The sequence below is a fragment of the Coloeus monedula genome (assembly GCF_965178545.1).
Source record: "Coloeus monedula genome assembly, chromosome: 2".
Classification (NCBI taxonomy): domain Eukaryota; kingdom Metazoa; phylum Chordata; class Aves; order Passeriformes; family Corvidae; genus Coloeus; species Coloeus monedula.
The window spans coordinates 62,494,109-62,520,144 of NC_138782.1; the positions used below are offsets into that span (position 1 = coordinate 62,494,109).

Genomic DNA, 26,036 nt, shown 5'->3' on the forward strand with positions numbered 1-26,036 from the left:
CAAATTGCTATCTCAATGCAGTTCAGTGGGAATGGGTTTCTATTTTAATATTGCTGTATTATGCAGCCAGTTGCTTCTTTGTGTGGTCTGTGCACATACACTATTTTACCAAAAAGTAAAAGCTAATTGCGGTTTGTGATTTTAGGTGATTCTTGAGATGAACAATCTGTATGAAACTGCTCATCAGCTTCTAGTGTCATCATGGAAGTGTGCTTTATCTGGTTTGTGGATTTGTTACATTGCATGCTTAAAAATGGCCCATTAGAAACAGTTGTCAATGACTTCTGAGGTATGTCTGTAGTTTGTTGGTCAAATAATTGATTTGTATGCTTAGTGTTGGTAGGATTCCTTTAGAAAATAACCCATTGCCCTATAAGTTTCTGGTAATAGTAAGACCAGAAGATGACTAGAACGTGTAAAATGGTTATAGTCTGTAGAGATTAAAATATGTGTTGAAAGAGAATCTTTGAACAATTTCTTAAGAATTAGACTTATCAAAACACAGTGAAAATTATTTTATTCTTTTTATAATGAAATTATAGAGATTTTAGAGAAGAGTTGTTTGTGAAGCATTTACTCATCATCAGTGAGGTCCCGCTGACTGGAAGCTGGTGAGCATTGTCCTGATTTTCAAGATGGGCATTAAGGAGGACCCCAGAAACTACAGGCCTGTCAGTCTCACTTCAGTGCCTGATAAAGTTACGGAGGAGATTTTTCTGGGTGGTATTGAAAAACATCTGAAAGACAACACAGTCTGCGGTCACAGCCAGCATGGCTTCATGAGAGGAAAGTCCTGTCTGATTTTGTTTTATGACAAGGTAACCTGCCTAGTTGACCAAGGGAATGCAGTTGATGTAATCTTTTTGGATTTCAGTAAAGCTTTTGATACTGTCTCTCACAGGATCCTTCCTGATAAGGTCCAGCACACAGCTGGGTAAACACATCGTGAGATGGGTGAGCAACTGGCTCATGGGTTGGGCACAAAGGGTTACAGTGAATGGGGTGACATCAGACATTGCTAGTGGGACTTCACAGGGCTCCATCCTCGGGCCTGTGCTCTTCAACATCTTCATAAATTACTTGGAACACAGAACTGGAAGGGATAATGAGCGAGTTCACAGATGATAGAAAACTGGGAGGACCTGCAGACAGACCTCAATAAATTGGAGGGTTGAGCAATTCTCAACCAAGTGAAGGTCAGCAAGGGAAAGTGTCAAATCCTGCACCTGGGATGGGACCACCCTGGCTGTATGTACAGACTGGGGAATGAAGGGCTGGAGAGCAGTGCCACAGAAAGGGACCTGGGGCTCCTGGTCAATGACAAGTTGAACATGAGCCAGCAGTGCCCTGGCAGCCAGGAGGGCCAAGCATGTCCTGGGGGGCATCAGGCACAGCATCGCCAGCCAGGCAAGGGAGGGGATTGTCCCACTCTGCTCTGCACTGGGACAGCCTCGCCTCGAGTGCTGGGGGCAGTTTTGGGGCCCCCAATACAACAACATTAGAGTTCATCCAAAGAATGATCTGGGTCTGGAGGTGAAGCTTTTTGAGGAGCAGCTGAAGTCACTCAGTCCGTTTAGCCTGGAGGAGACTGAGGACAGACCTCATCACAGTCTGCAGCTTCCTCATGAGGGGAAGAGGAGGGGCAGAGACTGATCTCTCTGGTGACCACTGACAGAACCTGAGGAAATGGTCTGAAGCTGTGTCAGGGGAGGTTCAAGTTAGATATAAGAAAAAGGTTTTTCACCCAGAGGGTGGGTGGACACTGGAACAGGCTCCCCAGGGAAGTGGTGACAGCATCAGCCTTGACAGAGTTCAAGAGGTGTTTGGACAGTGCTCTCAGGCACATGATGTGACTCTTGGGGATGGCGCTGTGCAGGGCCAGGAGCTGGACTTGATCTCTGGGGGTCCCTTCCAACTCAACATATTTTGTGATCTTGTCAATGTATGGAGATAATAGCTTATGAAGATGGACATTATTTTAATATTTCAATTGGCTATTTTGAGTCTTTTTATCCATAACATGGAAGAATGAAACCTTAATATAGATTTCTCCTTTTGACTGGTGCGTATGTTCTTGACGTGTAGAATTTCTCAGGTGCCTTTTGCTCTGGTATCAATGATATTCAGAGATTGCAATTTGAAACACACTCTTGTAATAAGGTGCTCTTACTGGTAGTCAAAATAAGCAAAGATTTTTGTTTCAGGAGTTGTAGCTGGTATTTATGGATTCTCTGAGAAATCTTTCATAAAATTCAAATTTCTAAAAAGTATGTGTGTGAAAATGGTACCCTTAGTCAAAAAGATCTGCATTTTCTGCATCTTCGTTTCATTTCTGCATGTTTATTTCTGGCTAAACTACATTTTCATTTCTTTTTGCTTGTGTTAGTGTTAACAGAACAAACAGATACTGGTGAGTGAGGTTCTATTCCATTTTAGGCACCGATAATGGAATTGTTAACCACTTTATGACATTAAGATTTTTGATTTTAGTGATGCTTGAGCAAGAAGGAGGTCAGATGTCTGTAAATGTGCAGTCCTTGCAGGAAATAAAAAGTGCTGTGAACTGAGTCTCTTTGGTTTGATTGCCGTTGGGACAGCAAGGAATCTAGAGTTGAGCTGTCTTTGTGGTTGCACTGGCCATTTTGTTTTATGGTAATTTCTCAAGAATAGCACCAAGAACAGGTCTATTTTTATAAATATTTAATAAGAAGCAAGCTTCACAGTAAAGAGTCAAAGTTGAAAGTAAGGCACAGGAAGCTGAAAAAAAGCCTTACTCATGACATGCCAGATAATCTGGGAGTAGTGCACATGTCTCACATTTAAATCTAGTTTTGTTGATACTGGGCTTTACTAGTTTCTTAATAGAGAAGCAGTTAATAGGTGTTAATAGAGACACAGGTATTTCTTCACTGGCATGTATTTTTGATTTATGCTTTTTATTAATACTGCACATGTTCAGGATTTTGACATAACTGTTAATACAGTGTGGGCAGTTTCAAGAAAAGCATGAATAAAGTTGGCAGGTGCTTACCTTGCATTTTGTTAATGTTTCTTTTCATTTTCTGAATTTTTTTTTTTTTGCCTCTCCTGTGTAAGTATCTTCTTCAATTTTGCTTTACACCAGTTGCAGTTAAAAATGAAAAAATCATACAAACATCACCACAGTGTGACTCGATGTCACTAGCTTTTTCTTTTCTGTCAGTTGAGTGCAGCAAGATTTGATTTTGGTTCACAATGATAGGTGATTCTCTTTCCATGAGCAAATACTTATTTATCTTCTGTCTTTTTATGTTGCAGATGGACATTGTGATAGCAGTTACTTCCTAGTGCAAAGTGTCAGAATGCAGATTATTGTGCTTTAACAGATAACTTTTATCACTTCTGCTTGTGGTTAGTGGACAAATGAAGTTGGGAGCCTTCAATGAATAAAAAAGCAACCAAACCCAGGCAAACTGATACTTTTGGATTTTATTTATAGGGAGAATTCCAAAGAGGAGCAAACATTCTGAAGGTTAATGGTGTTGTACAATAAATTTTCATTAGCTTTAGAGTTCCTCAGGTTTTTCTGTCATTTATCATATAGGGCTCTGATGCTTTGATTTTGCGCATTTGAAAATCCGTTCTTTATACATGGGTGTTTCAGAAGAAATTTTTATTCCCAATTCAGTTGGCTGTGGTAACTTTTCTGTAGCATTACAATTCTCAAATGCCTGCTATAGAGATGAGGACCTGTTGTACTTAATTACACTGAGATATGCCATGCATTAAGTCTGTGACAAAGAAAATGTGTTCTTTTCTCAGTGGAAATGTTTAAAATCTGACATGATATATCTTAAATCATGGAAAGTAAATGAGAATTTAGGACTTCCGTGTTTTGGGTAAGAAAAATATATACACAGACTTTGTGAAGTTACTGAATCTTGACACTGAGGCACTGTGTGGGTTTTAGAAAGGAAGTGGCTTATTTCAGGGAAAAATGTGTCACCAGCAATGAAAAGTTTTTTAAAATCCTTTGAAATACATTTTTGAGATTCTCCTCATACATACTGTACACCTACACTGGAAAAAGTGACACTCCAGGCTTTTTCTGAGTTTTCCTTTATGGTCCTCTTAACACTAGTTACTTTTGTTAGGACAAAGTGTAAACCAATACAAAGTCAGTAATTTCTGTAGTTGACTGTATCATGTATGAAAACTGGGTGTTTTGCTTGGAAGTGAAGAGAACTTGGATGAAACTAAAAACGATTGTGTCCTTTTTAGAACTTTGGGATTCCAGAAGAACCAGAGATCCTGGGGAAACCGTAGCTCCGCTGGTTCTTACAGTGTCCTATCTCGGTCCATTCAGGTCACGGTAAAGATCAGCTATCACATGATTTTCTCGGTGTTGTTAGAAGGTAAAGTGAAGAATTTACTAAGTCCTCAGGTGGGATTGCTGGGGTTTCAGGAAGGTATAATTGGAGAGAGAATTCTTTTAAATCCTGCCTTAAGGATGAATTAATCACTGCTGCTGTAGTGCTATCATATACCAATTTAAAGATTGTAAATCCTACCTGAAGTTTGCACTTTGAGTGCTCAAAGCAAGGCTGTTGGGAATGCTGACACAGGAGTATTTCACAGTTGAAAACTAATGCATTTCAGCTCTAGAAACTAGTAAGACATCTAAATGTTAGAAGTGGCATATCCAATCCAACATAATGGGAGCAAAAGAAACAGTTTAAAATACATTACATACTGATAAAAAGGAGCTTGAGTGCTAACAGGAAACCTGGGAAAATTCAGAAAAGTAAAAGCCAGGAAGGTGTAAAAATGCAAGCTTTAAACACAAAATTACTTCACAATGTCTGTTTATGCTAAGTGTCTTTCACTACAAATACTGTCCCTTCCCTAGAAAATTTGTGTCATCAGTGCAAACTTCATCTCTGTACTGTCTTCTGGATGTGTTTCTGCAGTATTGTGGATGACTCAGAATTGTTATAAAGCATATTAGTTGCATAGTCTAGTGTATTATGCCACATACATATCAGACATAACAGAAGTGCCACCTCTTGTTGTACCTCTAGTTATATTTGAACTGTTTTCTTCTTGGTTGACAAGATTTTACCCATTTTTCATCATCTCAGTTTTTCAGTCTTCAGCGTGGACACTTAAAAATAGGTGAAGTACCAGTTTCCTTCCTTGTGTAATACTTGTGATGATTGAAATGCCCATTAGAATTAAAACTCATGAGTCTACTGTAAGAATCCCTGGGAGAAAGTAGAAATTCATGCTTAAAATCCCAAGAGCTTGGAAAACCTAGCTAATTTTGTTGTGGAAAATACTTGTCTCTGTAGAAGTTATAATGCCATATTGTCAAAGACATGGAAGAGCTTTGAGTGGTTCTTGCTTCAGTTCTTTTTCTATGTTTTTACTGCCTATAAAAGCTCACCCTAAGTGGAAATTTTGTATCTAATTAATTCCAAAATATGAGTTGAAGTTGTTTTGGGTACTCCTTGTTCGAGTCCCTGCTGCAACTTTTTGTGGTTTTAGAATCACATTTTCCTATTAATGTTTTCCTCTTCCCTATTGCTGACCCACATAAACAGGAAAATGACTAACTTTGCTTGTCCACTAGGCAAGATGGCATAACTGTGTATACACCAAGTGCTGTGCTTAAGTTGAAAAAAGGAAAATAAGTGCTACCCAAAGATGTTAGATAAACATTTTTCAAGGCAAAAATGTACTTTAGATTTGATGCTTTTGATGCTATTTTTAGGATAACATGTATGCAAGCAAACTATTACAAGATTGTAGATGCTATCTGTGTGCTTACAGGTGCTACTGTAAATGTGAAGTGTAGAGAAAAACATCAAGCAATGAACTAGAGTCCATGCAGGTTCCTTTCTTAAGTCATGATAGAGTGAAATGCACTGCTTGAGTCTGGCAAATGAAATTTTTCTGGCATTGATCCACATCTGATAAATCTTCCAAAGCTCATCTAAAACTATAAGCTGTACTTTACTATATTCAATTTTGCTTCTAAACTCAGATATGCAGCTTTTTATAAATCTGTTTATGTCTCTGAACTATTTTGGCAATGAAGAATAGAGTCTCAAGTGTTATGTTTCACATCACATATATATATATAGGTTGTTGTTCTCTAAATATGGGTCTTCTTTTTCAGATTATGGTAATAATAGGTCTCAATTTTTTCTAGTCTTAATTAAACAAGTTCATCTTTGATAATGCTGGGGTTCAGATAAGTTTGGCTGATGCCGGATGAGTTCATAGGAAAATGTGGAGTAAATTTTCAGAGTAATTATATAAGTATTGCAAGTGTAGATAAGTAATGCAGATAATGTAAAATAGCTGTAGTTAAAAAGAGAAAACATTTCTTATGCTGAAGTATGGTGCAATTTTTATAAACTTTTCCTAAATTTTAATGCAGAGGTGATAAGGTTTTTAAATGTATTTTGTGTTTTTCAAATGTGTGCTGCTGTGTATGTCAGGTAGCTTTTTTGTACCTTGCTTACTTCAGCTTGGCCAGTATCTGTATTCTTCCTTGCAGTGATTTCCCTGATAAATACAGTTAGAGCTCAATTCTAGGATTTTATATCAGTTAGCCACTCAAAGGCCTGCTGTCAGCTTAATCATCAAACGAATGGTTGGTTCTCTAAATCTGTAATAATGTCCATTGTTGCTGGTGGCATCCGTAATGTATTCCTTAGGGAATTGTGTCTTTCTGGTATATAATGTGTTGTAACTAGGTGTTTGTACAAACTGCGTAGTGCACAGCAGTGGTCCAGGAAAACTTTGGGACATTTCAGATAGCTTAAGTTTAGTCTCTAAATTTGTAGTAATAGTTGTGTGAACTTTTTTTCAGTTATATTTTTTTTCTGCTAATATGTTGGTTTTGGTACTGTGGAGATCCTGGACTGCAGATAAATTAAGTACCTTTGATCAGCCTGCTGCATTGATGCAGCTGAAGTTTGTTTTGCAAGTTAGATTCAGAGATCTTTACCAGATTCACACCTAGCATTCAAATATTCTTTGTATTGTCAGTAAGATACTTAAATAAGAAAGAATGCTAAAGCTTTTTTTTTTTTTCCTTTGTAATTTTAGTAGCCATTGCTTCCTCTTCATTTTTGCCCTTCCTCAAATGTACTCTATTTATGAACAGGACAAGATGACAGTGTGGCAAACTAATTCTGTTTATTTAGGAAATGAGTAGGGTACCTTCCATTAGAATTGAAGGAAGAGCAGAAATAGATGTTGAATGAAGCCTCTTGATCTTACAGTGAAGACAAAGAGAAAATTTCACAAAAATAGAACTAGAAGAAAATTATGTGAAGTAAAGTATGCCTTAGTAGTATCAAACTTCTTTATCTAACAGTTTCCATCTCAAGCTGTGATAGTATGGTCATCCTCTCCTGTAGGTGTATTTAGTTATTACTTGTCTTTTGTTAAAGATAGCTGCTGTTGATTAGGTTTGTGTGTGTGATAATTGAGCTTTGATCTGGGTAGCACTGAGGACAAAACTGAGATTGCACTCTTTCTTTCCAAAAGGCAGGAGTTGCTTGAGTTTAGGAGGTACATGCAAAAAAAAGTGTCTTTTACAGCACAGGAATACCCGAAAGGTCTACCAGCTAGAGAGGCTAGTGGTGATGTAGCTAGTCATATCAGAAAAACTGAGCTTTGAATGTCAGTAGTAAGGTAGAATAAAATGCTGGTTCACCAGCGTAGTTATGAGCAGTCAAGGCTCTTCCAGTTGAGAGCAGTCACATGTGGAGTAACACAACTTCACATACCCCGTTATGTTATGGACAGATTGCCAAAAACTGGTAGATAAAAGTGTGACTGGACTCGAAGCCTCATTTCCTTTTGTTTCTCTTCTGATGTTCCAGCATGAGTGGCAAATAGCATTGAGAGGGGAAGATGTTTGAAATAGTATCTAATAAAAAAATAGTGAGAGCACCCTGCTAAATAATAGCACGTTGTGAAATGTAATCTCTAGTATTGAACTGAGGGTTGTGAGCATATTGTAGAAACATTTGATGGTGCACCTACAACCTTTGGTTTCATGATGTAAGAACACTGAAAACAAAATTCAGCTGGAAGGAGGAAATCTTAAGTGTTTTCTCCTGGTATTATGTTTTTAAAATTGAATCCCTCTAGAGTACTTAAACTGTCCCAGCTACATAGAAATAATTTATAAATCTAATATTTAAAAAATTATTTTAGGCTGAATCTGGTATAAGAAAAAGTGTTAAACTTTATGTAGCTTTTCTGAAATTTCTGTGAAAGAATTGTGATCCTGCAGTTATTTTTTTAACCCCCCCACTTAATATGTTGATGTTGAGTAATAATGCAAAATTGAACTAATAGCCTAAAACATCATCCCTTAATCTGAAATCTTGGAACAGTTAAGGAGGGGAAGAGTAGGTTGATCAATATGAGTCTTATTTGGAGAAAAAATGCAAAGGAGAAACAGCACTTTGTTAATTATTTTGCTTGGTTCTCTTCGGTGTTTTGCTTCATTATGTTACATTTAATCCTAGTAAAACAAGCACTATCAGAGGTGTGTGTTCACTCAGCATGTTTCCTTTGAACAGATTGTGTGAAATGTTTAACTTGACCTTATTTACATGTGCAAAGATCAATGTATTTTTAATTCCTTTTGTTTCCGATTTGTCCTTTCTTGACATTTATCCCTTCTGAATGGTAAAAATCTGAACATTTAACATTTTTACCTTCAAGGTAATTGTTCAAATGACTTTTAAACGTATGCATTTAACTGCTAAAGATTCAGTTTTCTAAAATAAACTCAGTGTATTATTTAACTTTTTACAAGGTTATACATTTTCAGTAGCTGCTTAAGTTTTGGATATTAAGGAATTAGTTGGAATAGCAAAAGAGGTAGGATTTTCAAGTTACAGTACCTTTGAGCTATTCTGTTTTGTAAAATTGTAAATACCATCTCTCCTACTCTATCATGTTTATTACACCCCTGGTAATTAGGGGCCTATCAGCTCCTAGGTCTGGGGGTTCTATATTGGCACCTGTCAGAGGTACCTTTTCCATCGTTCAGGTGTATTATTAGTTCATGTGCAATATTTACAGTAGTTAGATATTTATCTTACATAAAATACATGTATGCACTGCTACAAATACCTGCTCTGAAAAACATTCCAATTTTCTTGGGGGCACATGGGCAGGCCCACTCTGCTAGATTGCCTTAAAAAAGTGAGAGCATGTATTAGGTGTAACATCTAAGTTCCTATTTCACTCCTTATTCTTGGGTTTTGTTTTTTTTGGTCCAGAGTAAAAGGTGTTGTTTATTCACTGAGCTAGAGGCCTTGCATAGTACACCACTGTTTCTGACGGCGAGCTTGTTAAGATGTCAGTCTTGTGTTTTACTGGTTTTATCTTCACTGGAGCCTACCTTCCAGCATCATTATTTCCATTCAGGTTAATACTGTCAGCTTTTTCCTTGTCACTTTCCTCAATTTATTAAAATTGCTCCTGATCAAGAAACCCAAACACTCTACGTTGTTTTGTGACAATTTGGAAAATGACTGAGTCTAATTTATTTGGTCAAAATGGTATCTTTTAATGATTTTTATTTTGGGATTGAAAATAGCGCACTTGTTTCACTGTATTATTGTTGGCAATGTTTTTTTGTGTCCTTGTATGTAATTGTAGTTTTCAATCTAGGGAACTGTAATACTCTTTGGTACATTTTTAATATTATGAATATTTAGAGTATTATTTATGTTTCAGAAGAAAAAGTTCTGGAACTTTATTCATCTTTGTTCCTTAGCATCTTTTTCTTCAGTAGCAGTTTTCTTTCTTAGTGAAAGCAGCACAATGTCCTGAAGCAATTCTTCTTGAGTTCAAATCCCCACTATGGCTATGGGCTCTAGAATTCAAGTGGCATTTAAGTATTTGTAGCAAAAATACAAGCTAGGTCTGCTTTGAGTTCTGTGTATGAACAAATACTGAACATAAAGATGGTTCTGAACTGAGGTTCACACCCAAAGCTGGTTAGTAGTTATAGTGAAGTGCTTTTTAGTAGGAAGGTTGTCTCTTGCCTAAGTAGAAAAAAACCCACTCAAAAATATCAAGAGCCTGAACATTTACTGTGCTGCGGATGATACCCATATCATCCACAGTTTCTGTCAGTTGTAGTAAAGATGGAACTTAGTTTTGCCAGATCCCAGAGAACTACCCTAACTACTGGCTGGGGGAGATGTGTCCAGCTATGTTGAGTAGGTGGTGGGCATGGCAAGAATGATCAAGAAGTCAGTTTCATCAAACCAAAAAAAACCCCTTGAAATCTAAACTGTTTCACATGATGTGCTTCCATCTTTTCAGTTCCGTTTCTGCTGGCAATCCCATACCTCCACTCCTACTGTCTTTAATGAAATTTTAGTAAATACTGTCATTTCCTTTTATCTTCATTATAAATAAAGCTTTCAAAATGGGAGTATTTGTCTGACTTTTTGTAAAATATGTAAGTAGAATACATCTATTTTTTGTCTTTTTAAGGGAAAAAACTCACGAACTGAAAGGGGACGTCTCTGAGGATTTGCTGTTTGATTACCATAACCATGCAAGCAGAAATGCAAAAGTCATTGTCAGTCAGTGAGTTTCTCCCTTGTACTCATGAACAACTCCTAGTTTTTGTTATTAAATGCATTTGTGTATCAGTTTATAGTAAGGGATGGGTGTTTGTGTATACACAGTATTATGAATAATTACTGTACTGCTGGACCTTGATTTTTTTTTTCTTTTAAACTATACTCAACCTGTTGAATACTTGCTTCTTTAAAATCACATCTTATGTAAGCCCCTGAACCGCTTTTTTCAATAACTGATAAATTTTTGATATATGATTAGACTTTTGGCATTCTGAAGCCACCAGTCTTCCTCTCTGGAATGTGCCTTATGCTGTGGCCTTGCCCTGTGTGGTCTGCATTGCCATCTCTAAAATCATGGAACTAACTTTACAGAGAAACAAAAAAGTGAATGCGTGGACAAATGAAATTTTCAAATTTGAGTTTTAAGACAAAAAATTATTGATTCGCCCACAGATATGTCAGCTCTCTGGCCTGTTCAGGATCTAGTGTGATTGTAATGTCACCAGCAGAGTGGGAGGGTTGAGAATTCAGAGAACCTAAATTAAATAAGGCTTTAGCTAATCCTACCTAGAAGTTTTTACTACACTAAATTTTTGCAATTTTCTGTAGCATAAAAATGTTAAATATGTTGGCAGCTTTTACAATCATTGGCCAATAAATACATTTTCTTCTGCAGCTTTAAAAGGCTACCTCATTAAGTTTCTGGAGGAAATTTGCAGAATGGTTGTGGAAAAGTTGAACAATTGTAAGATGGTTTTACTCTTCAAACACTGTCAGTTCTGTGTTTTTCATGTTCACTGTTCTTAATTTAAACTTCTGTTTCATACTGAAATAGTTTCAGTGCAAAAATAAAAGTCATGGATCAGGAAAGCTTTCTTTTTGTAAAATGCATTGCACTCCTTCAATACAATCAACAAGAGTGTACTTAAATAAATAACATCGACGTGTAAAGGGCTTGATGTTGTTTCTGAATTACCTGGATGATGTACAGGCAAATAGCACCATCCTCTGGCATTATAACGTTAGTTATTAATTAAACCTGAAATTGCTATTTGTTATTTTTGGAAATTCAATACAATTATGATAGAATGTACATATTGTACTTTCAGTTTTACATACTCATTTTGGGCCAGGGTTTAACAGAAATTCTGGTAATTTGCATGGACTCTGTGTTCTGTTCAATTAAGTGACTGGCTAAAGGGGATATCTTTTTCAGGTTATCCTGCCCATAGTGCTGACTCTGCTCTTTGCATGACCATTTATGGTAGGAAGTTGCACTTCAGAAATATCAGACCGAGCTTTTTCTAAATCTCAGTGAAAGACAATTCACAGTCATTTAAGAAAAATTCGTTGAGTTAGAAAACACCACCAACGACCTATGGTTGTGTATTTGGGGGAGAATAAAGCTGCTGTAACAGAACAACTGCAAATATCTAATAAATTATTTTTATAGGAGATCGTAGCTTCAGTTACGGGTTGAGAATGGGTATCGTTGGCATTGCTAGAGTGCAGAGCAGTACACCTCCCACAAATTAGGTTTCAGTAGTTACAGGATGAGTTGTGCTGAGTTACGGTCATGTGAAGGACTGGATTTTAGTCCACTGAACTATAAGCAGTAGGTATGAGAAATACCACAGGGACATTTTTTTGAAAAACTTGGTGGATGAGAAAGCTGCTGTTTTCATTGTTGAATTCCTGTTGGACCTTTACGCATTTTTTGTATCGGAAACATCAAAAGGAGAGACAGCTGTTTGGGTGCTTTAAAAGAAAAAGTACACCACCCCCCAGTCTGCCTTTCTGTACAGGAGAACTCCGTTCTTTTACAGGGGAGGTGTTGGCTTAGTAAAACTGGAAATCTTAAGAGTTTTGCTATAGCATCAGTGCCTGTCTTTCCCCTAACAGATTAACCACGAATGCAAACCAGACCAGTTATCCATGTTTCTGGAAAGACTGTACCAATGGTCTACATATAGAAACTGGTCTGTGCATTTCTTTGCTATTGTGTGTTGCTTAAACATAATTTCATAGGAATTGGAATGTTGTATTAAGCATCCAAATATTTAGACATACAAGTTTAAGTTGTGAGAATGCTGAAAGCTCCCAGTTGTAATAGACAGGAGTAAAGTCTTTCTATATAAAATATATTTGTACTCTGCTCTCTGAGACATGTTTCTGTAGCAACTTTAGATAGTCTAAATTAAATGTTAAGCATTCAATGGAATGATTGCAATAAGGAGTCACTGGGGAAAAAATAGTTTTAATAGGTGCTACTTGCAGGCTTGACTGTACGTAATTTAAATAAGTCCTGATGGCCAGAAAATTCTCACGGGAAGACATTTGTTTCAGGCGAGAGGAGCAAGACAATGCAGCTGTAACTGACTGCTGGATTCTGTATCATTTGGCTTCATTCAGGGAGGTAGTATTGATGGCAAGAGACATGGTGAGACTCCAGAAGTTTTGGCTATGTTTCAGACAGGAAAGAAAATGTGTTGTTGCCTTGTTATAACATATTCCACTCCCTCTGCTTCAACCTGATCTAACATCAGTGTCTGTGTCCTTCTAATCCTCTTAGTTGTGTTCAGTTTTTTTGTTGAATTTGTCTTTGTGCTGTAAACACAGTATTTCCTCATGTCAGTCCACATTTTTTATTGCAGTTCATTTTTTCTACTTCATAGTTGCAAACTCCTTATCTAGCCATTCCCAGTTTCCTACCTATTTTTCCACTCATTGGCCATTATTATTTTCCATGTTTGCTCTTTTCCAGTCGTAGTTTGCATTCGCTTTCAGTTCTGCTCCTGTTCTGCTTCCTTTGTTCATGTTTAGCTCTGCATGTAACTTGTCATTGAGTATGTGGCCTCTTACTTTCTCCCTCTCCTTACACACAGCTTTTCCCCAAGTTAGGTTGTTCACTATTACTCGCTTTTTTTTTTCCCCCCCAGTCACTCTATCTCTCATTTCATCTTCTCCTCTTGATTGGTTTTCATTATTCTAGTCTTTGTCCTTGATAATCTGTGTGTTTTGCTGCTTTTCAGTTCTCACTATATGTTTTTCTTCTCTTGCCCTCCAGTTTTGTTTGTTTTTATGATTTACCCAAGACAAATTTATGCCTCCAGTTTATTGATGTGGTAGGAAACTATGGAGACCATAGGAGAAGTAAAATTTGAGTTCAAGCGACACAGCTGTGTCCAGCCTGGACAAAAATAGTCGCAACAGCTACATACTGAATGTTAATGAAGTGTTTCTGGGATTTAGTTTTAAAAACTTAAGCCATAAGAGCATGTGCAAACTGTTTTCTAAGGCAAAAATCAAGTGGGTTTTCAGACTGTGGAAAGATCACTTGAAGGACTTAGTTTATGCAAATAATACTTTCCTTAGGTGCCATTTTAAAAAATCTCCTGTTGTATCTTTTATCTTCCAGTTTCTCTGTTCTCCTGTTTGGAAGTAAAAAAAAAAAAAAAAAAAAAAAAAAATCAGCCCCAGGCAGGAGCCTCATTTGAACACATTAATTTTTGGACTGGAGATGTCAACTTGCTGAAAGTTGCAAACATTGAAAGTAAAGCCAGAGAGGTGAGGAGTGCCAGCTGGCTGTAGCAGGCTGCCAGGCCTTCTCACTGTGGCTGCTGCACACCCAGTTGTTGCAGCTGCATGTAGTGAAGCAAACTGTTTCTGGAACTTCAGTCCTGGGGTAGCGAGTTGTGCTGTTTGTGTATTGTGGATCCCAGGAAACTGGCTCATGATGGAGAGACTCAGGAATATCCCCACTCAAGAGCCTGCTGTATCCCTCTTCCCTCTTGCTGTGTCAAACTTTAAGAACAAAACAAAAACATTCTTGTAGTTAGGTGCAAGTGGACATTTTTATTCTCAGCATTTTTCAGTGAAAATGCCTACTCCCAGTTTCATGAAAAAAAAAATCATATTCACCATCTGAAACTTTGCAGAGAAGGTAATAGTTATAACAACGAGACCAAGTTACCTGGAAAGCCCCTGACTGTGGTTTCTATTAGGAAATAACCTTTCTTTTAAAAAGAAAAAGTTCAGTGTTCTTGTTTGGAGAATTGTTTTCAGTAGTATCTTTAGAATGGCTGGCTCTCATCACTGGGTGGTGACTTAGCAAGTTGCCTTTTCTATTATTTTGGACTGTTGCATTATATTTGGAAGTGCTGTGGATATTCAGTAGCATCCACTTGCATATTGTGGTTCATAGTAGCATGTCATACAGTTTCCTAAAAATGGATGTTTTGAACCAGTATAATTTAAGTACTGAAGTTTGCATATGAAAGAAATTCTGGATGTTGAAGTTCTCACACATGCAGACTTTGTCACTGCTCTTACATCCAAAGGCATTTAATTGATGGGCTATAGGGATGATGCACAGCAAATTATATGCAGGCAGAATGTTTTAAAGGTTAGGAAACTGTCTAAATTTAGGAAATCTGGGATGTTCTGAGTTCTGTAGTCATGTTATGTACTGGTGGTACTTTGTTGAGAGTCTTGGACTTCTGGTATTGTTCTCAGAATTGTGATATGTTGGTAATACTAATGCACAGTACCAATGCCACTGATGATACAGTGTGCTACATCCCAGTGTAAACTTAACTAAACTGTAAGTTGCCACTATATCCTACAGCATTTTGTAGAATTTTACTTTCAAATAATTCAATTGAATTACAAAAACCAAAATAAATTATTTTCAGTAGCATATCTCTCTAATTTGACAAGTTTTGCTATTTCCTTATGTTATTTTTTCCCATGTGCTGTGAAATTTGAAGGGAGAAAAATAAAATTCTACTGTATTTAAGGCAAATTTTAAAAAGGCTAGAAGCTTGTGAGGTTTATGGCATAAAAAAAAGAATGTAAACAATTTGAAGTTTTTCAGGTGGGTTATGTTACATGATGGATTTATTAGATGTTAATATAACCCAGATATATGTGAGCAAACCGGTGATACATGTTTCTGGGCATGAAATTGTGTGTAACCAGCTGCATATCTAACATCTACTTGACTCACTCGTCTATTTCAAAATATTTGAAATATTTTCACAATTGTAGGGCCTTAAAATTAGTTTAAAATCATAGCATAGCATATAGGAAGGGAAGTATTATCTTGAGAGGGGCCTCAGTTATTAGTTCTGCTTTTCAGATAAAACTGTCTTCTCATGATGTACGCCAAACTCATGACATGGTGCACAAAGCCAGTGCCCTGTTTTCTTTTAAGTAATTGGCTGTTGCTGTATAATCAGCAGACAGAGATGCAAGTGGCTTGTTTGTGGTTATATAGAAAGTCTGTAGCAGAGGAAAGGATGCAAACCATATCTTGTAGATTAGAAAGCATGGTGTTACATGTGTATTTTTTTTCATGGCAGTGCTGGTTTAGACAGCATTAGGAGGACCTGCTTAAGTAACTTTATTCTGTCAAGTATTCATTGAATGTAGGATCCTTAGCCTCATTCAAAATTGAAATAGTATGCAGCTGCCTTCAAGTGCACATGCAGTTTTGAAAAGAGACGAATCAATATTACCAATAAAAATGTCAGAAGCATGCAAGTGAAAAACTAACTGCATTCTGTCTACAGTTAATTGGAACATAATTCCCTTGAAAGTGTGATCCTTTGCCAGTGCTTATATACCATTAGTAATTGGTTTGTGAGTAGAGATGGGATTGCCATCTGAAAAAACGTGGACTCAAGACATGCCTGACTTGTTGACATTTGTCTTTGTTTTTCATGCACATGAAACATTCTGGTTCATTGTATCAGAAACAGGCTTCTCTGTGCAATGGGGTAGTTGAGTGTAAAGTCTCACTACCAATTTGCAGTTTGATGAGTGAAAGACTAGTTGGGAGGAGAAGCTTACATGTGTAGGAATTGAAAGCAGTGGCATTTTGTTTCTGCTGTTGAAAAGATATGGTCATCTGAACAAAGTCAGTGTGGATTTAAATACCCAGTGCTCGTGTTCGTTTCTCCAAATTTGCCAATACCCATTTAGTGTCAATGTGTATTTCTTGAGAGAGTGACTGTATAGCAGACTCCTCTTTTCATTCACCTCTAAACTACATGGGAACAGACTAGACTGTCAGTCAACTCTTCCATTTACTGAAACCTTCCATACCTCCAACAGAATTAGAGAAAAGATCAATTTTTATCTTCCTGTTACTTTCAATCTCAAGTGTGTATATGAACCAAAACTGAAAAAAGGACTCATCAAGCCTGCTAGGTTTGATAATGTAGCCAGAGTAATCTTTGTATTTCTTTGTACAGATCTTCTACAGGTACTGCTTACAACCAGTTTTAGAAAAGAAATCCAAAGGGAGTTGCTCACAGTAAAGGAAGATGGTTGACTATATACTTTTGCTATTCCATCTTGAACATCTAGAGAGACTGTGTTAATTTTTAAAGACTGTCCCTATGTTTTATTTCTTTCCTGTGTATGTATGTGTCTGTGTCATGTTTATCAGCCTGCAGGTGCTTTATTGTGCCATCAGATTTTGGGGTTGTACTTCCAAAATTTTTGAAGTTACATCAGGTGTCATTAGTAATACTTTTTGAAGTAATACTTTCTGTTTAAAGTCAGACGACCAACTGGCAGTCACAGGAAAGGTAAAAAACCAGCCAAGAATAATACAAGAGAACTTTGTCAAAGTGTCATACCCTCCAGTTGTGCTGGAGTAATGGCAGTGCAGGCCTGTAACAGTTCCCTTTGGTGTTAGGCTCATCCTAGTTTAATACTGAGACAAGGTTCATCAGCACACGTTTAGTTTTGTAATACTGTTTGACTTGTAGCTACAGTGCTCTTTAGCCTAGGTACTCTGATGTTAATGCAGTCCAAATACCTCTCTGGAAGTTACTTCACTTAAAATAGGCTAGAAGTTTGGAGTTCTAAACATTCTGAATTGTGAGAACTATCATGCTGATAAGCCTTTAAGGTTTTACTTTTTTATTTTCAGTTTTAGTTTTTCTGGTTTATAAATGTATACTAGGTGTTTTCATGGCAGGAAAACTTCTAAATTTTCCTAGTGTTACGTCAGTCAGTGCATTTACTTGTAGGGATATACACCTAGATTTACTTCTTGCAATGCTAGAGTAGTGAAATGTAACAAGGAGGTATTGGGGCTTCTTTTGGAATTTGTGAAAGATGTATCTGTTTTTATTTTATGTGTACTCTTGATTTAGGAAACACTGAATTACCTAGGTATGTGTTTGAGAATGTCCAAATGGCAGTAGGCATGAAGGACTTTATGAAGGCCTTCTTGGCAAAAATCTGTATATCCTTGTAAACCTTTCCCTTCAGAAGTTGTTTTTCCACAGTTGCTCTTGTCCTAATCAGATTGGGATTACTGCTTCTGCATTTTTTCTGGCTTTGTAGTGCACTTCAGTTGCTATAGGGTACCCTGCCTGTAGATTAAGAAGTGTTTTAAGAATTGTATCAGCTTTGTGCATTGACTTCCTTTTAGTTCCAAGGTGCAATTTAAGGATTTGCATGCAATCTGTTAAGTGCCGAATAGCTTTTGCTTTGCCTGCTAGAGCAGATAAGAATTTATCATGCAGTTTTCTCCGGTTCCCTATAGATTAGATAGTAAAGTATATTCCTTTCCCAGCCTTCTGTCCTTTGTAATGAAGCCATAATTATTAATCTTTAATGGCGCCTGCAATGCATAAAAGACAGACTTGGTCCTTATCTCAAGGTGCTGCTTGATTTTATTGTGTTTGGTTATAAAAACATTGAAGGCAGAAAATTGTATTTGATGCTTCTATCAGTAGTGTAACTAATAATTCTTGCCTTGTCTTTTCATCTGTTTGAATGTCGCCATTCTGGGATTATTTCTATGGTTTGATTTGTCTTTATATGATCCCAGTCTGCTTCCTTGCTCCACCTATGCTTTAGTATTTATATATTTATATAATTATTATTGTTATTGTTACCTATAAAACTAAAGTATATATATAAATACAGAAAAAAAGCCACCCAAACTGTCAGTTTTAATGGACCATTATTGTTTTACTTTCTCGTGTTCTTTGTGATTTTAGTTTTGTATCGTCTTTCCACTTGCGGTGTTTCCCAAATTCTAGTTTTAAGTTTATTTTTGTGTCAAATACTCCATTTGTTGAATGTATTTTGTCTTGTACAATTTCACTTTGAGTCTGTGTCAAACACTGCAGCACTACTTGTACAGAGTAAAGCTTAATTTCAAAATTGATTAGAGAAGGTATCTTTTGTAAAACCTTTGACTTTTGGAGTAGTAGATTGCAAGTTATTTTCAAGTTATGTAATATAAATTTAATTGTCTTTTCTTTAAACTAATCTCATTTCAATTTAATTGTGTTTTACTAATTATTAGTTCCTTGCAGCCAGATTTCAGACATGTGTTTTTCTGAGAATTAACTGTAATTTAGCTTTCAAATTACATGTAAAGCAGTCGTGTTTACCTGTCAGTCAAAAATTACATCTGCTTGAAAATTGTTAGGATTGAAGCAGAAAATATCACACCAATTTGGCAGCAAAAGTAATTTTTACTGTAAGTGAAGTGTTTAAAAATGCCGTAGGGGATCTATTTAAGAGCTTGAAGATAGAACACAATCTTTGTGCTTAGCTAATAGTCCCTGTCCAATGAGAATTTTATATTCTGAATATTTATATTTGTTAGTTACATGATTTGAGATTCTTGTAAGCTGTGCTTTCTGCTGTTGTCTTTATTTCTCTTACTTTTGTTTCTTATTTACAGTGTAATTTGTATGCAACTATTAATAAAACTCATACAGGCTACTTCTTTCAGAGATCTGCAGGTGGCATATAAATAAAATAGCAGATAAGACAAATGAGGGAGATGAAGACCAAGTCATCAGATAAATAAGAATGTCTCCATCTGTATTGTGACTGCTTGCTTTTTTGGTTTGTAGTTGTAGACGTGTCTGTGGTATTCTGTTTCCTTGTCTGAAATCTTCAGCAGCCTTGACCGCAACCATTTATGTAACCTGCAAACCAATATGATTTTGTGGTTTAAAGGTGTAGCCGTTGTGCTTTAGAAGGAAGCGCAGCATTAACATAAATGAGTGGGGCCAAATGGCTCCAAGAGTTCATCCTAATGTAGTATATCTAAAATACTTGCAAGAGTAACTTGATATTCACTTGACTCTTGAGTATCCAAATTGGTCTGATACTGGAAGAGTAGTGGCATTTTTCTAGCTTTCAGATACACTTGTAGGTAAAGCATGTTTAAAAATTGCAGCTTAATTCTGAATTTGGGTTATTGTTTTGCTTTCTCATGTATGTAACATCCTTCAGAACACAATGTGCAGCTACTGTCACAAATGCTGTAAAGCAGGAAGTCTTTTTCCTTGAAGGAAGAAGGGATCCTAACATAATAACAAGGAAATTGTGGAAAGAAAATAACTAGTTTACTTCTTTTATAGAAACTCCTCCTCTGCAAAGTAAATAATTTGTCTTTTTTTTTACAGCTTGATAAGAAACTAATAGCACTGTAGTGCTGTTAGTTGTGCAACTAGTTTCACAAAATTAAGAATGAACTTTAATTGTGTTTCCCTTTAGGTTATGGTAAAAGTTAATACCCTTAATGACTTAAGTTACTCAATTCTGGTAATTATTTCTAAATAACCTTTAAACTAGCTAACTTTGGAGTATTGCTTGGCTTCTTGAGTGTAATTCAGTACAAGACAACTCTGTTTACAGGTTTCAGGGAAGGCCTTACAGCCCACACATAGCTGGTGCTGCTGATAGCATTCCCTGAGGTGGAAATATTTTTTTGCTTTACAATGTTAATAATGTTAAGGCAAAAGAAAAACTCTAAAGAAGAATTAATTCAATCATCTAGTGAGCAGCTGCAAAGTATTTCTTTATGCTTGTATTGTATGAAATGCTTCTGGCATCCTGCAGAGCTGCTTCTAGTAAAGCTCTTGGATAGTGTAGGTGTCAGGTGAATGCTTGGAGATTTTCACAATAGATCTAACTGTAGATTATTTCGATTAATTATGTAATATGTTCAAGTAAGATACTGAAATGTGAGAGTTGTTCATGAAGGACTGGCATCTTTGGGTTGGAGAGAAGTAATGGGACTTGTTAAACTTTGTATTTAATACCTGTTAGTCACAACCTTAAGTTCAAACTTACTTTTTGTCTATTACTAGGAAAAACAAGGGATTCCCAGTCAACCAGAATGGAATCTGAAATTGTGCCAAAAATTACCAAAATGACAGTGTCTGGAAAGAAACAATCTATGGGATTTGAAGTTCCATGGTAAGCCAAGCCCTCATACATCAAGGTACATCAGCAGCTCCTCTTTCAGACTGATGCACCTGTAGCAAGTTTTCTTCTTATTTTTTTCTATTTTTCACAGCAGTTTTAGTGTCACTCTTCAGAACTAACCATCTCAGCTTCTTGTTTGACTCAGAATTACTTTCAGAAGATGGTACCTCACGTTTTGAATTTAACAAATCCTTTCACTATGAATAGTGCATAGAGATATCAGGTAGTCAGATTATTTAAACATCCGCTTCATAGAATACTGAACTTTCTTGGGGTTCGTTTATTTTAAATTTAGTTCTCTAAGTGGAATTATGAAATCAATAAATCTTAACTGTAATTGCTTGTTCTTCAAAGGAAGTAATATATTTAAGAATAGTTAATGGGGAAAACAATCACTTATGGCTAAACCTTGCCTTCCTCTGCAGCTTTTATTAACTTTAACAGGTGTCCAGGGTACAACTGTTGTAGACTTCAGTCCTGCTTACGCTATAGCTAAATTAGAGTGGTTCTAATTTTATCCTGACTTGGAACTGTTGAGGGTGATGTCTCATGAGAGCAAGAAGACAGACATCTGGATCAGAGTCTACCTACAACAGTAGCTAGCAGTGAATAGTTAAAGAAATATATAAGGACAGGGCATGTATTTTGGGAATGTGGTCCACAAAATATCTTTTTGGTTTTGTCTATTTCTATTAAGAAAGGTCAATGTATTTTTCTTACTTAGGTACCCTTATTCTGTTTTTGAACCCAGTCTTATAATAGCCACCTAATCTGTGGCAAGAGATTCCATAGTTCATCCTGAGGTCAAAAAATTCTCAAGTGTAAGTGCCAACATCACAGCCTCATCCTTCAATGTTTGTGGTTCTGGTCTGGAAAGCATTTTTGGGAGTACAAGGGCAGCATGCTTTATTTTACAGTATCTTGTGCTTGTTTGATAACTGAGTGGAAAGCAAGCAGTTTCTGCTTAAGCACATTTAATACAGGGCGTGAAGCTGATGTCATTATTCCTTTATGCTGCTAAATGTCTTTGCTAAAAAACATCACCTTCATTCAGTCTCCTTAGGTACAGTAAGCTCCAAATCAAAAATTTCTGTGACTTTCAAAATCTTTTGTCTGTACTGTTTGAGAGTTGCAATATATAAAGGAAGCATAATTTTTTTTCCCCTTGCTGTCTACTAATCAGTGACTCTGGGTTTGAAAACTGGACTTGATCATGAAGTTTGGGGCACCTTCATCTCTTATGTTCCTACTAAACTTCTCAGAAGCTGGAGTTTTTCAAGGGGGCTTTCATGTAGTAATTTAATTTGGATAGAAGTTTATAAATAGAAAGGAATATTAAGTGAGTGAAGACAATCTGCCAGCTAGTTTTAAGTAGTTGTGATTGATTTTTTTTTTTTAAATCTGTCATAATGGCTAATTTAAATGTTTGTTTCCAAAAAAGAGCAAATACAGAATTTGTATCTCTGATACTTAGCATGTGTGCCTGCTCCATAGGGAAGGAGGAGATAAGAAGAGTGCTTCCTCATCTGTAGACTAAAGTAATTCTTGGACAGGCTAGTGATGACCCAGTCTCTGATGAAAGATGATTGTTTGCAACATGGTCCTCAGCCATTCTGCTTCTTTTCAGGGACACTGAAATAGTTTGTTTCATGCTTGCTTACAGTTCAGTGGCAGAAAAAAGACCAAGCCCTCATGACCTGTTGGTAAATGCTTTAGATAAATCCTTAATATTGCTCTTGTGAGGCCCCATCTCAAGTGCTGCATCCAATCCTGGGGTTTTCAGCACAGGAAAGACATGGACCTGTTTGGAGTGGGCCCAGAGGAGGCTACCAAGATTATTAGAGATGAAGCACCTCTCCTATGAAGACAGCCTGAGAAAAGCTGGGCTTGTTTGACCTGAAGAAGAGAATGCTTTGGGGTGACCTTATTGCAGCTTTCCAGTACCTGAAGGGGATATATAAGAAAGATGGAGACAGACGTTTTGGAGGGCTTATTCTGACAGGTATAATGGTTTTAAACTGCAAGAGAGTGTAGATCGTACGTAAGGAAGAAGTTTTTTACAGTGAGGATGTTAAAACACTGGAGCAGGTTCCCCAAAGAAGTGGTGGATGCCCCAACCCTGGAAACTTTCAAAATCAGACTGGACCAGGCTCTGAACAACCTGATCTAGTTGAAGTTGTCCCTGCTCATTGCAAGGGGTTTGGACTAGATGACATTTAAAGGCCCTTTCCAACCTAAACTATTCTGTCATTCTGTGCTTGTGAAGATGGTTTTTAATTCATCTCACTTAGTGGTACTGCTGAAATACTAACTGAAAACAAACTTCCCTTTACTGTAGAAATTGGATATACATTAGGTATTTAGCTTGAAGTGGGAGGAATAGGTAAGAAGTAGAATGATGTGTAAAAGAGCATGACATTTGGGGCACAGCCAATCAATGAATATGGAAGAAGATAGAATGTAAATGGCAAAGTTACTTGCTTGTCTTAATGACCCCTGCTTCAATGAGTCTGATGAAGGCCTTCTTTCTTTTTTTGTCCAACAGACTGCTGTGGAGGCACTGCCAAAGGCCTATGACTTTGACTTTATAGAAGCAGAGAATCATCTATTTCTAAACTTGAAAAACAAAACAAATCATGAACCTCCACCTCAATTCAATGAGTAGTAGGATTGGTTTTTTTCTTCTGCAGTTACCTCCTGCATTAATGGCAGGATAAGGATAACCTGTTAGGGAACAGAAGGAATCTGTGTTTATTAACACCTAAGAAAGACTTGTTCCTTTGACCCTTATCATACCTTTTTTATGTTATTGTTTCATTGTTCATTTAATACAGGGTGTTTATAATAATACAGCTTTTTAAGTACATAGTTTATGTCACTGACCAAAAGCACTGGTATGAATTACTCAAAGCATTCTAAATGGATTCTAAAACGTCTTTGAATGCCCCCTACTTTCACCCCAAAATATTTTCATGGTGCTGGTGCAGATACCATTAGAAGGGGGTTGTATAGTATATATGAACTAGTTTTTGTTGTTACCACTATGGGATCTTAAAGGTAGTTTTTGGACCATGTTTTTAAAAGCAGCAACACTGGAGTAGCCAAGAAACCCATTCTTTGACTAGCTATTCAGTCTATGATTCAGTCTTTTTATGGGGCATAACCTCATATTAATCAGTGAATCTTATTTGAAATGGATGGATTATTAGGAGCCATTAATTGCTTTGAGCATTGATTGCCTTTGTTGCTGTGTGTTAGTGGGATTGGCTACAGAAAATGGAATTTGCTGGTAAACTGGTGCTCTAGCAAAACTGTTTACTAGGCTTTTTCTTTCTGTTAAGTAATAAAGGAAGTCAGAAGAAGTTGTGACCAAAAAGGGTTGATTATTTTAACTAATATGACCAATACTTTGTAATTAATAATTTTGAAAGGGGAAATAAATGCAGACATTTCTGTAATGACTGTAAGTACTCCGAAAGAGTCGGTTCTATAAAAATAATTCACCCAGCATCCAGACTAGAAGATTGAAATTAATGTTTAAAAGCTGAATTCTGAAGAGTTAATATTGAGCAGATAAGCTTTCAGGTTCCTCTTTGAATGCATGGTAGTGTGAACCTTTCAATACTTACAGGAAATTGAATGCCTTCTAACACATCTTATAACAACATATGTTGTATTTATTAATATTCCCCAGAAAACAGTAATGTAACCATAACATTTTATTCAGTTTACTGTTGTGGTCCTTGCTGGCAAGACAGCATAGGAAGTTTCTGGCCTGGCAGTTTTAATTTTGACTAAGTGTTGGCACTTGCCAGGCTTTGGTTTGTCTGCTGATTTCCAAAAGAGCTGTTTTGACATTTGTGTGTGAATTGCTGATGGTCAAGCTTTCTTGAGTACGTGATTGCAGTGGACATACAAGGTTCATGATAGTTCTGTCTTTTCAAAGAAGTCGAGTTGCATAATCAATCAATGGCTCCATGTTACCAGCTAGCAGTGGCTGGCAAACTGAGACTGCATTTGATAGTTCCATCAAGTTCTCAAACAGCAATGCAAGCAATTGGTTAGGAAGTGGTCTTCCTCCAATATAAATTTTTCTTCATATGGTAGGTCATCATGGCTCAGACCAAGCTGGAACTTTGCTACCAAAAATGCTTTCTAGTGCAGTTGACTTGGTTATATCCTGAACTGCCTGCACTAGTGACGTACTAGGTACTGTCTTCTGATAGAAATTTTCAATTCAGTAATTTTGGAAGACCTTGTGGGAAGAGGCTTGCTGAAGAGCATTTCCAATGTCATTCATTTTGTTTATTAACGGTCAGAAATGGAGCTCCTTAGCATTTTTCTGAGCCATTATGAAGCTTTTAATAAACTACTCATCTAGTTGCTGTGAAGCATAACAAACTGTCAGAGTCTTACTGTTGTTTTTCTCTTCATGTACTTCCATGAGACTGGAATTTCATCTGCCCACTTTCCTGTTTAGGTACCTAGCAATAAATTTGCTCTCCCTTTCCCTGACACTGGTCAGCAAGAAGCTGAATTATATTATTAGAGATACTCTGTAAGTAGATCATACGCTCTGTCCATTCTGGTGTTTCTTCTCTGGAATGGCAAGTCTAGGTTAATCATGGCACAAGTTGTTTCCAAGTTTCCAAAACACACTAATATCTGAAACTTTTAAAACTCTAGCAGTGTACTGACTGTTCAAATACTGTACCCTTGAAAAAATAGCAAGTCCTAATGATGGCTGGAGTCATGTTTCACTCATTTCATTTGTATCTAGCACTTTTTCTTTGCACCACCCAAAATAAAAGCTATTTGGCAGCCTTAAGCAGTGGTGGTTGCAATAAAAGCTACTTAGAAATGAGAGAGTATTTACTGTTTCTGGCAATAACCATCGTTCTTTCAGGTGCTGTCATTAGTTTGAATTCTACCACACAAAATCCATCCTGTTTTGGGGAATCCTTACTGACATAGGCTTTGGCCTGCAGGAAGATCTTATTAGCATCTGGGATTAGAAAAAGAATAATTAGCTAACTTAATGACATAAAATTTAGAAGCTTACAAATAACCTCTCTTTGAAAATACATTCTTGTCTGTTAATAGGCTGATGTGACAATGCTTGAATATATTTTGGAAAGGTATAGAAAAACATGAGAGTTATGT

The 26,036-nt window shown here is 36.8% G+C and overlaps 1 protein-coding gene across 2 annotated transcripts in view; it reads left to right on the forward strand.

Annotated features, from left to right (window-relative positions):
* Positions 1–26,036, forward strand: part of HBS1L (HBS1 like translational GTPase) — a 59,534-nt gene that overhangs the window by 13,369 nt on the left and 20,129 nt on the right. Inside the window, exons 1-2 of one of the 2 annotated variants that reach the window (XM_082302823.1) lie at positions 10,572–10,620; positions 20,756–20,864. In XM_082302823.1, coding sequence (XP_082158949.1) covers positions 10,587–10,620; positions 20,756–20,864 — 143 coding nt within the window. In that variant the 5' untranslated portion in view covers positions 10,572–10,586. Of the gene's footprint in view, positions 1–10,571; positions 10,621–20,755; positions 20,865–26,036 lie in introns of those variants that run through there. The other variant, XM_082302821.1, reaches the window with a different exon arrangement.